The sequence below is a fragment of the Choristoneura fumiferana genome, chromosome 11, assembly GCF_025370935.1.
Source record: "Choristoneura fumiferana chromosome 11, NRCan_CFum_1, whole genome shotgun sequence".
In the NCBI taxonomy this organism is placed as follows: Eukaryota; Metazoa; Arthropoda; class Insecta; order Lepidoptera; family Tortricidae; genus Choristoneura; species Choristoneura fumiferana.
The window spans coordinates 5,839,843-5,856,518 of NC_133482.1; the positions used below are offsets into that span (position 1 = coordinate 5,839,843).

Sequence of the window (16,676 nt, forward strand, 5' to 3'; positions counted from 1 at the left end):
TACGTCTACGAGTACTCACTTGACGTATTCATTGATGACGCGTTGTCTCTGTGTAAACTTGCCCTTACATATAACATACAGGTTGTTATCATATCATCTTCAGTTTGTCTTCATCATATCAGAACCATATGTCATTTTCAGATATGTATTTATAAGCACCTTTATCATAAATATCTGTAAACGACCGGCAAACAATCTGGCCCTCAAATGTATGCAGTAATAGGCAATTTTGTATGTAGAGTTGGCCAAATTTTTTGCCGCTGAGTATATTTATGATGGTGACTATAGTCTACATAAAACAATAAAAAGTAAAAAAGAATAGAAATGTCACGCGATAACATTTCAATCATTTTTATTATCAGTTCTGTTATACAGTCGAACCATTAGATTCCTGCCTGACCCACCGCAGAACCTTTTCACAGAAATTGTCAAGTACGACTTTCCAAGAAAAGGTTACTTGCTCAAGTGGTTAAGTATATCGGAACACGCTCCAACATCCTTGACAATAGAGACAGGTCAGTGGGTTAGACAATACGGCTTCTGATTTGAAAACCTTGGCCGCACCCTACTGGTTAGATATAGAAAAAAAAAACTGGTTGGAATTTGCGTTTGCGTTTCTGAAACGCGCCGTCGCCGTCGACATAAAACTCGAGTGCGTTTCACGTTTGTCTCCAAGCAGAGGCGGCGCAAGGCGTGGACGACGTGGGCCACTGTCCACGGCCTCACGGTTTAAGGGGCCTCGCGTCTCGAACGGTTCTCGTTTTTTAGCACATTTAAAAATCAGTTATCTAATGTGTGGTGTGACATTATAGGGTCTCGCAAAATCTGTATTTGTGTTATACACAATATATGTTTAAAGGGCGTCGTAAGTTTTTGGTGGTAAGGTAACACGTTGTATCTATTTAGGCAGTTTCGTGCCCGCCAGCGTAGTCCACGAACAACTAATATCTTATAGGTTAATGTAAATAAAATGCCAATGTATAATATTATATGATGTATATCACGGCTTTTACAGTGGTATCTTCACGTATAAACAAAATAATCCAGATTTGAATTCAATAAATTAAAATTATTCCGACAAATCAATAAATAATATTTTCATAATTTAAAGCAGCGGCGCCACGATAATTTTGATGATACAATAATAATGTCATAATTCTGTTCGTGGGGATCAACTAAATTATTTACTTATACATTTAGCGATGATCACAGATTGAGGATTATAAAAAAGCAGATTCAGAACATACCGTGCTATGGAGAGACGATTTAACAATTCGAAATTTGCAATAGTGATTACTGAGTAATTTAGATTTTTATTATAGCTTAATGGCTAACTTATCACTATCAGCACTCTAGCCGCTCACGTGCGGCTTTTCCCAGTTTCCTAACATTGCTTCTCGATCGATATCAATACCAAATTTAAATTAACAATATAATAAAATATCAATTGTACCTAAGATCTTTTCCAATTAAATACGCACATTCGTTCTTTATATTTGCATCCTAATTAACGCTAACGGGCCGCGCCGCGCCGACGGCCCGGAGCTGCGCCCGCGACGCGGCGGCTCGCTCTCAGCGTGACCATACGACCACCTATCGTAATTAAACATACATGTTGTGATCAATAATAAAAATATAATGATACAAATACATTTATTACTACGTTTCGATTATTGTGTGACATTTAAATATTTACAAAGCGCATTAGGAGCGCCAAAATAGTTAGGCGAGGCAGACTCCTAATGGAGATTAAAATTGCGCGCGCCCAGCGTTCGTGACACGGTGAGGCAACGCGGCTGTACCCTAACAAACAATACTTCAATATCTTTATTAACTAAAACGTCCCGGCAGTAACCCACGGTCAGGAGAGCTGACGAATAAATGCCCCAAAATAAAATACATAATACGTGTCGTCAATTGAATAAAATATAAATGGACAGCATTATTATAAGACGCTACCCTGACGTCTATCGCCATATCGGGAACTAACTTAAACCATTATTATGTGTACCTATGTTCTAGCATTTTGAATCGTAAATTAAAAGGTCATTTTATGACATTCTGCAAAAACAATTCCTGTGTAACCTTTGACAGCTGAAACAAATCGCGGACGCTTCAATGCTAAAACACAGTAAACAAAATTAAATATATTTTACGTATTCAAATTTATATTTCATGGATCACTAAAAACAACATATTTCATGATTATGAAACTATAGTAGATATTATAATGTAAACACTGCTACCAGTACATCTTATAAAACGAATAACATTATTCTAATATATCAATGTGTTTTTCGCGATTATGGTACGATTACAATTTGGGAATGCATGATACTACTTGACAAAATACATAATTATTAAGTACTGATGATTAAAAAAATGCCCCTACATATACAGATAGCGTATCGTCGAAATATTACCAGCGATCTCTTTTCAACTAGTACGAATATCTAAATATTTAAACAGGTTTACACACATGCGAGTTGTAGGCGTGAAAAAAGTTTGCACTACTAGCGTATCGCATCATGACAATGTACAATGTGAAGTTTTAGATAGTAAAAATAATGTCGAACCGAGAGTACAGCGTGGCGTCCGTTTAGATGACGAGTGGTAAAGTGGTCGTCACGGAAGCGGACTGCGGTCCGGTGGAGGGTGACGCGACACTATTCAATAAATAATGAGGGTAGTTTGGGAATACTGCGGGGCGGCGGGGGGCGGGGGTGCGGGATGCGGGCAGTTAGTTGACCATGAGCGTGTGGGACTCCATGGGCGCGGCCGAGTCGTACAGCGTGTCCGTGTCCTGCGTCGGCTCGCCCTGCAGCTGGCACTGGTTGGACAGCGTACCCGCGCCGCAGTCGCAGAAAAATCTACAACAATAACAACTTATATAAATAAAAGTATCGAGCTCGCGCGGCAAACCATCGAACATTGGCGCGCTCGAACGTACCGCGCCACGAACCAAGGGCAGCCCCTACGAAATTCGAAGTTCGAATCGTACCGTCTCCTTTCACTCTCGTATTAAATAATATTAGCGTTAGCAGGACAAGATACGAAGCTAGAATTTTGCACTTCATAGTAGGTATAGAGCCTGTTCTGACGGCGTGCCAAAGGGGTGTCAGTGCGTTGTTTGCGCACAGATGGGACGGATCTCACGTACCTATTTTAGTTGGTGCGTTCGGCTAAATCATGGATAACGACGAGTGTGCTTCATTCTGAGGGGCCTGTGCTCAGCAGTGGAACGTATATAGACCGAAGATGGTAATGAGTAATGACGATGACGATCAAAGACAGGAAAAACACAACTTAATAATAACAACCAGTGAGCAACGCCTTAGCCTCTACCTTAGTAAAACAGTTGTGAAACTGACCTGTCATGGCGAATGAATTCCACGTCATGTCCCGAATGGCACGTTTTGATGCAATTGACACAAATTGCGTTACGGTCTGTCGTGTTGCACGTCTGGCACCTGGAGCAGGACACGATTATCTAATATAATCTCTTTCAAAATAACTAATACAGAATGTAAAAATATAATGCAAATATTAAATATATGCTGGATACTTTCTTAAACTGGACTTTGGACCAAAGCGAAACAGCCGCCGCGACAGAGAAGCAAATATTGTATTCAGACAGATGCGGCGACCGCTGTTCTTTACTGTTTTAGTTAAAAGAAAATAAGGGCCATTTGAGTTGAATTATGATAATGATGATGACATTTAATTTAACGAAAAGTATTTTTATTGTTAGGTTGTATTAATAAAAACATCTTTAGACGACGAATATTATAAAAAATATATATATATTTAGAATGAACTAAAATAACTTATTTAATTTTTTTATTTATTTATTTGAATTTGACCTTAAGGTCGCGGGCGAGCAAAGAAATTATTTTAGTTCATTGATATGGACCTTCGCAAAGTAACGCCTGATTCAATAAATTATATATTTAGAAGTAGGTATTTTAGCTTTACCAATGAAACTCAATGACTCCTATTGTTTTTACCCGACTGCGAAGAAGGAGGGTTATTGAGAAGTGTATTATATTGATCACCGCGCCGCGCTAATGACTTACAAAAGCCGCCTCATAAGTGCGTGGTTTTGCAGTAGATATGAAATGATTATATAAAGTTCAATATAGTAAATTACCTATAGAAATCGTGCATCGGAAACGATGTGTACGACGAAATCTTATAGAGACACTGCCCCCCACCGACAGCTTTTTCTACGGCATCTTGATTGCTAAAGATCTTGTTGCCCCGCACTAGGGGAGAGACGCCCGATGCCAGACAAAGACCTGAAAATAAATAGTAAAGTCAGAATATCAAGACATTGGATCTTAACCCTTTTCCAGGCATAGTGCATATAGCCACCACATAAATATATATTTTATACATTAATGGTATCAGCGTTATTTGTCCCATTCGTTTTTCGTTCAATTCGTATTTCGTCTCATTCTATATTTGTCACACATTCTTTATTCGTCTTGTTCATTATATGTCTTTATCTTTCTAAGTCAGATTCTGCACATGTCTCATTCTTAATAAGTCTTAATCGTATTTCGTAACGGTCTTCCTAGGACTCATTCTTCATTCGTCCTTTTCGATTTATGTCTCATTCAATTATTCGACTAAATTTTTTGCATACGTTCGATGTTGGTCACATTCGTTATTAGTCTCATTCGTTTTTGGTCCAATTCTAAGTTCGTTACATTCGTTTTGCGTCTCGGTCGCTATTTGTAGCTACTTTTTCCCGTTAATCTTAAATTATCATTAATAAATATTTTTTTAGCATGAAATATAAAAATAGCGGTCATATCTTGGTAGAAGAGACGGATATATCCTTAAACTACGTTTACTCCCATAATGGAATGCGGGTTCGAGTAGCGAACGTGCTCAAAAACGAACAAGACGAGTTGCCAATAACGACAAAAAAAGAGAGAGACCAATAACGAATGTGACTAAAGATAAAGTGCGAATGATACTACAAACGAGTGAGTAAAACAAAGACATAGTCCAAGAAAGAATGTGACGAAATACGATTAAGACTTATTAAGAATGAGACATGTGCAGAATCTGACTTAGAAAGATAAAGACATATAATGAACAAGACGAATAAAGAATGTGTGACAAATATAGAATGAGACGAAATACGAATTGAACGAAAAACGAATGGGACGAATAACGCTGATACCACATTAATGATTTAATTGGTTCAAAACTGCAGTGGGTTGAATGCAGATATACCAATATGGCGATAGTCGCCAAGCGGTCACAGCGGAAGACCAGCGTTGGCCTACACGGCCAACACTATGCTGAGCTGGGACCGCTTCGCGATTTCGCATATTGTTGTTTTTTTTCTTTAATGTATTTTTATTATGTTTTGTGCGAATAGCGAATAAATATTTCTATTTCTATTTTTTTCTATTTCAATAAGATGCCCGAGCTTAATATTTTATCTTCCAGCTGTTTTTGTTCACAAGATTACTCTTAATAATTATGTGAACAAGTGAGCTCAGAGCCCCCATATTGATTTGTAAAGGGTAAAGTAGGGCTAACTTTGAAAATGTAATCGATAACGGCGCCCAAGCGGCAATTTACCTCCAAATCTGTTGTTAAATATCTGGTTGTGCTCGAGCGTGGCGGTGGCGTTGTTCGTGATCTCGACGCCGGCCGCGAGCCCGTCAAAGATGCGGTTGCGCCGCAGCACCGGGTGGCTCTGCGTTGAGATCAGCACGCCCGCTTGCGCGTTGCGGAATATGTCGTTCTCCTCCAATACTCCCTGACGAACAAAATTATAATAATAGTAATAGTGCCCTTTATTCCGAACTTCCATAAATTTTAACGTGCTTAATTTTAGGTTGTTAGATTTACAATATGTCTCGTTGCTCGGTGTGCCTTACTACATAGGCCTCCTCCTACGCCTTCCACTGCCTTCTATCTGCCGCCACTCTTATCCAAAGAGGACCCAATGTCTTTTTCAGTTCGTCCTCTCATCTTCTTACTATGCGGCCTTTGCTCCTAAACGAACTTGCAATGGAGCAAATGCCCGGAGCAAATGATGAACAAAAACAACTTATTAATACTGGTGAAACAAACTCTTTTTTTATTCTCTATCGCTTGCCCGAATTATATGGCACTTGTGCCACCGCCGGCGAGGTAGCGATTGACTATCGACTATTTTCTCGCCCAAGAAACGAACAATAGATTATAGATTCCGAGTAAGTAAAGGAGACACACATAGTAATAGTTGATTGTTGGCTGTTCAGACTGCCGGCGAGAACTCTCTCAACTATATTGTCGCATCGACAAGAGCTATTTAAAATAAAACTCGCTCAGCAATGCTCTTTTGGCAGTCAGAACTCACGCCGAGGGAACAAACAGCCGATGTTTTACTTTACAGTGCGAGTGGTGATCTGACGCGCTCGGGCACTCTCTTATAGCACAGTGACAAAACTATAGAAACTACGGACTCGCTTCCCGGTGCTCGCCAACTCGTTTCTAGCCCTACTCGCTTCTCGTTGATCGTCGCCGGTGGGACAAGTGCCATTATGACAAATAAAATAATGTGAAACAAAATGATTCGGATTTCTTTACTTGGAACTGTAATAGAAGTGCAGGTTTATGATCTAATCTCTGTCAAATTATATAATACCATATTATCAAAACGAGAAAGAATACGATCGAGCAATGTCGTTTTTGAATTATTACATGACATGACATTGTCAATGGTAAAGTGTGCAGGTAAAAAATGAATAAAAAGTGACGCGAGAGCGAGTGAGTTACTCGTAAAACTACCGGCAGATCAAAGTCGCCCCGATTCATAGTACATTCTCCAACTGTTTGAGGCAAGCAGCATTTCAAAAATAATTTGGATGATACACTTACCTTTCCCCCATTAAAAATACAAATTCCTCCGTCGCGCCCATCGAAGATCTTATTCCTCTTAAGCGTCGGGTTGGAGTCAGTCTTTATCCACACACCGGCCATGGCGTTGTCGAATATCTCATTCTGTTCCAACAGCCCGAGTCCTCCGTTGTAGACGAGCACGCCGCCATTTTGCCCGCCCCATATCTTGTTGCCGCGAATCACGGGGTTACTGCCTGTCCGGATCTGAACGCCAGAATATAGGTGGTTGAAGATGTCGTTGTCTTCCAGCTTGCCATGCCCGTTGTCGTAAAAATATACGCCGACCTGTTAACATTTAGACTGATAAGGATATGTGACCTGATAATTCTTCGCCGGATTACACATTACGGTAATTAAAATAGAACTTGTAGACAACATTGGAGATTTAAGATTTGAAGGTTATCAAAACACCAAAGAAGTTACGTTAAAAGCCTCATTGATACATACAACAACTAAAGGATCAGAAACCCGAAGCTGACGCAAAATATAATCCGGAAAAGTAAGATTGCGACCGGATTTCACTCAGTATCGTGTAGGTAATGTTTACGCTTTGTGATGTTTGTTTAGGGGCACAGAAGTGTCGCTTACATGTTGCATATGATTTTTTAAGTCTTAACAATATATTTTTTTAATTTAAAGGAGAGTGAAATTGGGCCAAGACTGGTAGGCAACACAGCAACAGGGCTACTACGAAACTAAGTTCGTGTCGTGCGGTCCTGACACTTATACTATTTAATACAAGAGCGAGAGGGACGGTACGATACGAACTTCGAGTTTCGTAGTAGCCCTGCAATCCCCTATGCCACAAACGTTACAAGTGGTACAAATCCACATAATTGCAACTTTTTTTCTATGAGAAAGTTAACAATTATGTCGATTTGTAGGACATGTAACTTTTGTAGTACAGGGGACAGATTGTCAGTCAGATTTTTGTTCTAGTAAGAGACCGTGACTCTTTATCCAGAAGGGGGCTGGATTTGATCAAAGCGGAACTTACTTGCTTTCCCGAGTGTATGCGATTGCGGCGCAGAACAGGCGTGGAGCCCGTAGTGATCCAGACTCCGGCCAGGGTGTTAGCATACACTTCATTCTCCTCTATCAGACCCTGACCCTTCTCATGGACGTAGATGCCTCCATGCTGACCATGATGGATTTTGTTGTGCCTCACTATCGGATCACTGTTTGTGCGGATCTGTTGATAATGTAGGTAAAATAAGATAAGTGTAGGATGGAGTAATGAGACTAAACTCACTAAACGAGATAAGAATCTAAGGACAAATTTGCAATTATACACAAGCAAAGTTTTTAAAATACGTAAATTGAAATCAAACAATAAGGTCGGGTCAGGACTACTCTAAATCGACGTGCATGCATGAAAAGATTGATGAATGTAGAGGAAGCGAGAGTTGTATGCCAGAATCATAGCAAGTGGAAGGATGAAGTTTCGGCCTACCCCATTGGGAAAGAGGCGTGATTTTATGTATGTATGTATGTAAACCCTAAATGTGTAAATGGTGAATAAAAATTCTGGTAATTATTGGTTGAGTTCCTCCTATGTTACACTTAAGTACAAAAAGTAGATGGCACTTGATTAATGTTACATCATCAAACCTGAACTAATTACTCAAATCAATTTTAGTGTAGTACCTATCATTGCAAGTGGATACAAATTTAATTGAAAATCTTGTTAAAATGGTTAGGCACCCATTACAAATCAACCATTACACATGTATCTGCCACTAGCACAGAATAAGTAAATAACACACAATAACAGAAGCCTCACTGCCATACAAGTGACGTTTAGGCATAAGAATCGTGCCTCTCTGTCCATCGCATAACTCGTGTTCATTTGCATGTAGTGGAATAGCACACTCTAAGGGGGCCCAGACATCTACTTGCGGAGTGAGCCGCTTCTGCCCCTAGCCAGATTTAATTTTAACATTGTACCGATAACCCGTCACTAATCTTTTCCAAGAACGTAAGAACAGATGACGATGAAAATTCCCAGTAAACTAGCAGATAAGTAACCAACCTGTATTCCAGCCAAAGCATTCCCATAAATGTTGTTGTGCTCGATCAAGCCGCGTCCTTCGCCGAATATGTAGACGCCGCCTTGATGCCCGTTGTAGATCTCATTGCGACGTATGGTGGGGTTGCTATTGGACGTGATCCAAACGCCAGCAAAGTTGTTAGAGTGTATCTTGTTATCTATGAACTGGCCGAGGCCGGACTCGTGGACGTAAATGCCGCCCGTTTGTCCGTGGTGAATCTCGCAGTGTACGACGGTGGGGTTGGCGCCGGCTTTCACTTCGAATCCGGCGATTCTGTTGTTGTGGATGTCGTTTGCTTCAAAGTAGCCCTGTCGGGAAGGAAAATATTTGTAGCAACTATTATTAGGTACGCAGGGCAAACCCTGAAACTGGTGTATTGAATACAATGATTGATTTAGATGTTACCTTGCGCACTTGCACAGGCTACTCTGCTACCAAACAACAGAATAAGCAAGTAATAGGACTGAAAGGCTTGAATTCTAAGGTGCCACACCTTGGTACTAAACACTTTACTTTTATTTATATGTAACCTTTTTGTACAATAAAGAGTATAAACAAACAAACAAACAACATTACCCTGGAAGCAGAAAAATTAACAGTCCTAAACTATTACAAATCCTGACTTACCAATCCATTTTCAAACGTGAAAATGCCGACGTCGCGGCCATGATGTATGTGGTTACGGCGCATAATAGGGTTCGCAAAGTTCTTGACCCAGATGCCGGCGAGAGCATTGCGGGATATCTCGTTGTCCTGGTACGCGCCTTGAGCGTAGTCCGTGACGTAGAGACCGACGTTCTCGCAGTCACTGATGTCGCAGTGTTTGATGACTGGGTTGGCGCCAGCGCCACTCACGCAGACTGCAGCGCCCACTGTGAAATGTTTGAGGATTATGAATTGGTTCAGAAGTTATCATTGGCATGGAGTAGGTACAGACAAGTTTGGCAAAGTTCTAACTAGAGTTCCTAAATGACATTTTATGCTCCATGTGTAATTAACAATACGTAAAAGAGCATAAATAGACGATTTTTTTTAGTAGGATAGCCAACACAATTACGGCAGTATCAGGTCGAACGACTTGCAGGGGATATAAACTGAGCAGCAAAAAATCTGGCCCTCGAATGTATGCAGAAATAGGTAATTTTCTATGGAGAGCGGGCCAAATTTTATGCCGCTGAGTATATTTACAAGAAAAATCAGAATGTTATATTTCACCCTTTTAATTTTTTGCCGAATAAAATTTACAGTAAGAGTAGTAAGCTCCAGTATTGTTCATCTTATTCCAACCTTTCTCATAATACACTGATAAAAAATTATTGGCAAGCAGACACTAGAATCTGTTATCACAGTGACACCATAAGGCACTTTAAAAGATTTCAACACTCACTGTGAAAGGCAATGCCATAAATCTTACCTAAGAAGTAGTAGTTTAGTGGTAGTTTGACCAATAGCCTCTCAAATAGATGGTCCTGACTCGAGAGTTCTGGTCCAGGCTCACACCTCTCGAGTTTCTCGGCATTTAAGTATGTGCAAAGTTTTCAGTGAAGAAGTACCACCAAGCAGAAACCTAAATACACATATGAAACTGTGGTCTGCATAGGAACTACAGCCCAAGTTCTCTAGTTCCGAGAGGAAGCCTATGCCCAGCAGTAAGAGTTATTGGGCCGGAGATGGATAGAAGTCTTACCTACGCTAGCGCTCCGTATAATGCAATGGTCGACGGTGGGTGAGCAGTTATCGGAGACCTCGAGACAGTAGTGCTTGTGATGCTGCATGGTGCTGGTGGCGTCCGGAGAGAACTTGAGCGTCATGTGGCCGGCGTAAGCCCGGCTCGCGCCCTCCGCGAACGTCAGCGTAGATTCAGCCTCGCGTTCCAGCACGACGGATTCTGCCACGTTGCCGGCGGCGCAGCCTGGGCGAAATGAGGGCAAGTGTTAACAATGACGGCTGGACTCGTAAATATAATTTTATGTAGAAACAAGCCGTTACCCGCGACTCCGTCCGCGTAGAATTCAATTTTCACTATCCCGCGGGAACTAGCATTTTCCGGGAATAAAAACTATCCTATGTCCTTCCTCGAGGCGCAAACTATCTGCATACCGAATTTCATTTAAATCGGTTCAGCGGTTTAGACGTGATGAATTAACAAACAAACAGACAGACTTATAAACTTTCGCATTTATTATATTAGTGGGATAGTCTCATATGGTCATACTATCTGTGATATGAAACATACAAAAAACTATACAACGAAAATAATTTTGACGCGCTTATTACTTCTGTGTCATAACCACAAAACCCCTTTACCAATGAGCTGGACGTCAGCATCAATAGCGATGCACTCCTCCTGGTAGAGGCCGGTGTGCACGAAGACCAGCGCCGGCACGGGCGCGGGTGCGGCGCGGCGGCACGAGCACGCGCCGGCGCCGCAAGCACACGCCGGCGCGGGCGCGAGCGCGCCGCTGCTCGCCGCCGGTGCGCCGGGGATGCTGCCGCCGCGCTCCTCTACGTACTCCAGAGCCGCCTGTGATAGGGAATATACAAGTTTAGATTTTTTATTTGTTTAAATTGTAAAAAAAAACAGCATAAATTAGGTAGGTACCTACATGTAGATGAAAATCTCTTGTTACAATATTTGTACGCCGTGTAAGCGGCAAAAAGTGGTGAACTTTCAAATGTTGGCATAACACCTGTTAACCATGTAACCTGCTTTTTGAACAAATAAATCTTTGACTTTGACTTTAAATATGTATATCATCACTACTTTGAAAAAGTCTCGTATCTTAAATCAATACGTCAATAAAATTGACCCTTGATGCTATGTTCATAAAGTTCACTCGGAAAAATTTACGATTTTGAGGTAAGAGCTTCTTTAGAAGTAGTGACAACATCCTTTGTTCCTGTTTCTGCCATCTAGTCTTGACATACTTTTACTAATTCCTGTACCCTAAGGCTGCATTTCCACCAGAGATGTAGGAGGATGTGTTGTGAGGAATGCTTTTATCATGAACCAAAAGAAAAATAGAAACGTTTCATTTACCTATCCTCGCAAAGCACCGCTCTGGTGGAGACAGCTGAGCGGAGCGAGGCGAGGTTAATGAAGTGTTCCTCTTGGTTCATATAAACACATTCCTCGCAACACATTCTCGCACATCTGTGGTTAAAACGCAGCCTTATGGCTGTCTGGAAGAGATCGCTTTTAAGCAATAAGAACGCCTATTGTCTACCCTGTATTTTGAATCTATATCAAATTTTTATATTGATTTGTGGTGTAAAATGTGTGTGTGTAAGGTGTGTGTGAATATTTGTATTGTGTATGAATATTTTAAACATCTTAACAAAATACGAAGATACTGACGTTTTAAATTTCCAATTAGACCGAGATCCAACATGCCATGCATGTACTATGACTGTCTATGACGCCATGACACGACGTCCATAATGTTCATAGTAAAATTCATTTTCCATCTAAGTTTGAGTACATATTTACAGACAATTTTTGACTGTTAATAAATAACAGAGACACGTTTTAAATAATAATTAAAAATCCCTTAAATACATACCCTTATAGAGTTGAAATGTTTGATACGCGATTCCTTCTTCGGGCGGAAGTTGGGCCGCACGTGAATACCATAGTAAAGCTGCCTGAAACTGTCCTTCCATGGATTGTCAGCGTCACATTCGTCCGCTGTCATGAATTCGAATGTGCACGGTGCTGAGTGCATCAGTGGCATGTCATACTCAAACACCGATTGGTATAGACTTTTCCTGTGGCCAAACAGAATAATTGCAACAGTAAAGTATTTGTAAATAGTGCATGTATTGGATACATCTGGATTGCTTAACCTCCTGCTGCCGTGTCAATATAGTACTTAATGTAATATGACATTGAACACTTTCATGTTTATAGAACAAAATTTTTACTCAGGTAGCAGGACAAGAAATACAATTTCCTAGTCCCTTCCTTTGGACCACACTCAGGCATAAGACCTGCCCAGAAAGTTCTCTCTTAGTGCAGCATATCTACGAGACAAGCATATTGGTTTGCAACTCACCATAGTTCAGTATCGTTGGCGATAGTGTTGAATCGCTTGCAGACCTGCGCGACGCGGCACAAGTCGCGCTCGGTGAGATGCGAGAGAATACACAGCAACACTTCATCGGGCAACTCATACTGCAAGTACTGAGATACGTTGCACACGTCCACACCTTGTGAAAGCGATCTAAGGACAAAGAGTATGTAAGAGATTAAGTATTGTTGTCACCTTGTCGCCTCAATAGGAGTGCTTAGAAGAAATATAGAAGATTGCAGTGGGGCTCTAAAGTAGTATTTTTTTATTTTTTGCCCTATTAGTTGCTGTAAAAATTACTTCAATAAAAAAATGTGTATGTATTAGGAAAATGTTAACTAATCTTTGAAAAAAAAATGCATGAAATAAAAACAACAGGTTGAGTCATGAAAAAGGTTGAAAAACACTGCTCCAAAGCATTTCAGTCAACGTATTCCATGTGTCACGAAAATTTAAGAATAATGTTTGCGATTCTACAACCACATACCACACCAAATTTGGTGGTGATGTTTGGTACTTTTAGTAGATGGATTGGAGCATCATGTCATGTGCAAATATATTTTTTTTCTTTCTATGTAGCATTTAAACAAAAGACTAGGCTATGTAGACACCCTATGACACTCTTATTACTATTTTAAACCTCTCCATGTCCTCCTAAAAGTGTGATATACATAATTTATGGATGGCCCATTTGAAACAACAAAAGTTTTTTTTTTTATTCAACTGGATGGCAAACAAGCAAATGGGTCTCCTGATGGTATGATATGTTATTTTGTTAAGTATGTTACTTAAGTTGTTCAGTTAAGTATTCTTAACTAGTAGTGATAATAAGGTAACAAAACTTACGTTCTAGGCCTCTTTCTGGCCGGCAGAGAGCAAGCGCCCGAGGGCCCGGGTTCGTGGTACGCCGGCGGAGACTTGCGGCGCAGGTCATACGGGCTGTGGTGACCGGCGGTGGAAGCGGGCGCGGCGGCCGGCACGGGCGGTGAGCCGCCGCCGCCGCCACCGCCGCTGCCACTCGGTCCTGCGCACGCGGTCGCGGCCATTGCACTGCCTGTCACGTTGTTGGGGCACGGGACTGACTCACATGGCTCAGCTGAAATAGTCGAACAACATGGTTTTATAACTATTATTCTGGAATAGCTTTTACCCACAGCTACACGGTCACCAGGTCATCATCAGGTCAAGTAGTTGAATGGAGATTTTGGTATTTTTCATATGTACATCACAATTCCTCAGAGATATCTGGATAAAAGTCTGTTATCCAGAAATCCAGCTGTCAGCATTACATAAGTGGACAGGAAATTTTGTTTACCAGTACTGGCAATGATGAAACTGGCCAGAATCTAGATCAAAATTACTAAAGCCAACCTAACTTTCTCCCTAGGATATAGCCTCTGCATTTATTTGCTTTTCACTAGGTCACCAGGCTCAAAAACAAAGTCAGCTTCAAGATTAAGCTAAGTTTGGAAACATTCAAATACAATCGCCTACAATATATATTTTTTCATTACAATGAAAACTAGCTCATTCAGTCAACTAGCCCATATGAATAAACAGTACAAGCATAAATATTATGATTATTATAATATTTAGACATAAAGAACCTTCATAGCATGGGCTGTATTAAATTCACATTTCTTCTGAATTTTAAAAGGACAGAACCTATGAATGGAATATTTTTATAAGAACAATGTTCATTCATCAAATACTAAGGAATAATTAGTAATCTGGCATTAAGCAATTACAACAGGGTTGCCAGCCATACAAAATTCCTTATACAAATAAGAGATTTGTGGTCTGCTGTACAAGGTATGAGAACATGATCAGCCACATAAATAGGTATAAATAGAATCTTTCACTTTGGCTATATAAGGCATGTTCATGATTTTTGAACTGAATTGTTGGTGCATAATAATTATACACAAGCTCACAAGCTACTAAATATACCCGCTACTAATCCTAATATTAATACTCTAAAATGACATTCCTAGACATGGCATACTTTACATTTTAACTTCATCGCTATGAAGTTACAAAAAATTATTCCTATGAAGTTTTCATTACTTTTTACAGGTTCCAATTCATGACTTATACAAACAATGAAGCATTTTCGTATACTGTCTAAACAGTTAAATAGCAAAATATGCTACAAACATAGACCCCCAAATCAAAAAAAGGTTAATATCATTTCAGTTGGTTCTGAAGGTTCAATTGACACACAAAATTAAATAAACGGCATGGATATAAACAAACTTATCATCACTTGTGGTATCTTATCACTTGGTCCATAGAAAATACCTCCAATACATAATAACCAAACAAAATTATTGAAAGATATTGTAAATGTAGTCCTGAGTTACATTTACTTTACAAAGCAGATTAAAATAAAAACTCAGTTAAATAGTTTTGTGTGATATCGCATATCCTTGAAGACAGGCATGTTTTAGAAAACAGCTGTTTCGTCATGTGTGCAAAATAAGTTTAGGACCGCCAAATCAATACTCATATTGCGCAAAATGTCACTCAAATGCGCTATTCGATATCATCGGCAGACATTTACGAATCGAATAATAAAGAATTAGCATAGCAATCAACACACGAGAACAATGAACAACGATTTAAATATTTTCAGCAAGACACCGTGAGAACGGTTCGCACAATCTCGAAATATGCAAAATGAGTGGCGTTTCCAGAAACTATTCAAAATCACCCAGGTAGTCCACTAAAACTAAAATGCTAATCAAAGTAACGATGAAATTAAAACAGCTCATTTGTGAAAATGTCGATAATGACCCGTTCGTACGGATCGGGGCGACATCGGCCGACCCGGATTACTTACTGGATTGTGTCCTAGAAGGAAGAGGTATTCGATGTCCGCCTTTTCTTCGCGATCTGCGAACGTAAGAGCGCGAAGAGGAAAACGAGGCACTAGGCATTATTCCTTTACTTATTTTCACTAAAATCCAGCACTAAACAAAGGAGACACCCGCACCAACACCGTCGGCCATTTTCTGTTTAGATTAGATTGGTAAAACGAAACGGGAAATAGAGATTACACTACATCAGTAACTGCTAAACTAATGTATTTAAGATTCACAAATAAAACACTAATCACTGATACTAAAATGATAACTGTTAACTCATAAAAATCATTATTTAAATGAAGTATACTAAAAATTCGCTCTACCCTAGCGAGCTTGTGGGCAACCCGCTGGACTCTCAGAAAAATATGGCGGATTGAAAGATGGCGACGATGACACAAGCGCCATCTACAATAAATAAAGATCTGTTTTTTTTTAAATGCGTTCAAAAAATTGTTCCCATTGGACACAAATCACGAAAAATATCCTTCAATTTTACAAATCCCAATGTGTCCCTTTAATTTTACAAATCCCAATGGGCCTTTGTCTTCGAACTCTTCGAAGCGAAATCACTACAAAATCATCTCGGGAGGGTCTCATTGAGTGCGTTCGGGGAGTCGCTATCGATATGTAAACTCAACCAAACACTATTAATCAGTGTACTTACAGCAAGTGTTGTCGTCAGCCCTTTGAGCACAGAGTACATTGAATATATAGAAACCTTTGAGTATTTATCTAGATAAATATATTTATCAGCCTCTTTTTTTTTAATTTGCCGCGGT

The 16,676-nt window shown here is 40.1% G+C and overlaps 1 protein-coding gene across 1 annotated transcript; it reads right to left on the reverse strand.

Moving 5' to 3' along the window:
- Nucleotides 1–979: 979 nt before the first annotated feature.
- FBXO11 (F-box protein 11) lies at nt 980–16,263 on the reverse strand. Its single transcript, XM_074094198.1, has 14 exons — nt 15,873–16,263; nt 13,877–14,126; nt 13,016–13,183; nt 12,524–12,728; nt 11,268–11,484; nt 10,648–10,872; nt 9,588–9,832; nt 8,942–9,268; nt 7,907–8,101; nt 6,889–7,194; nt 5,602–5,782; nt 4,151–4,298; nt 3,372–3,470; nt 980–2,870 (listed from the first exon to the last, which is right to left on the reverse strand). The coding sequence occupies exons 1-14, from the start codon at nt 15,967–15,969 to the stop codon at nt 2,741–2,743; spliced, it is 2,793 nt and encodes a 930-aa protein (XP_073950299.1). The 5' UTR covers nt 15,970–16,263; the 3' UTR covers nt 980–2,740.
- Between the last annotated feature and the right edge of the window lie 413 nt (nt 16,264–16,676).

Bases quoted from the DNA above. Each gene is read 5' to 3' on its own strand.
- FBXO11 (XM_074094198.1), bottom strand. From the start codon at position 15,969: ATGCCTAGTGCCTCGTTTTCCTCTTCGCGCTCTTACGTTCGCAGATCG. The intron at 9,833-10,647 runs GTAAGACTTCTA...AACATTTCACAG, and splicing joins TATACGGAGCGCTAGCGTAG to TGGGCGCTGCAGTCTGCGTG. The intron at 4,299-5,601 runs GTAAATTGCCGC...ATTTATTTTCAG, and splicing joins ATTTAACAACAGATTTGGAG to GTCTTTGTCTGGCATCGGGC.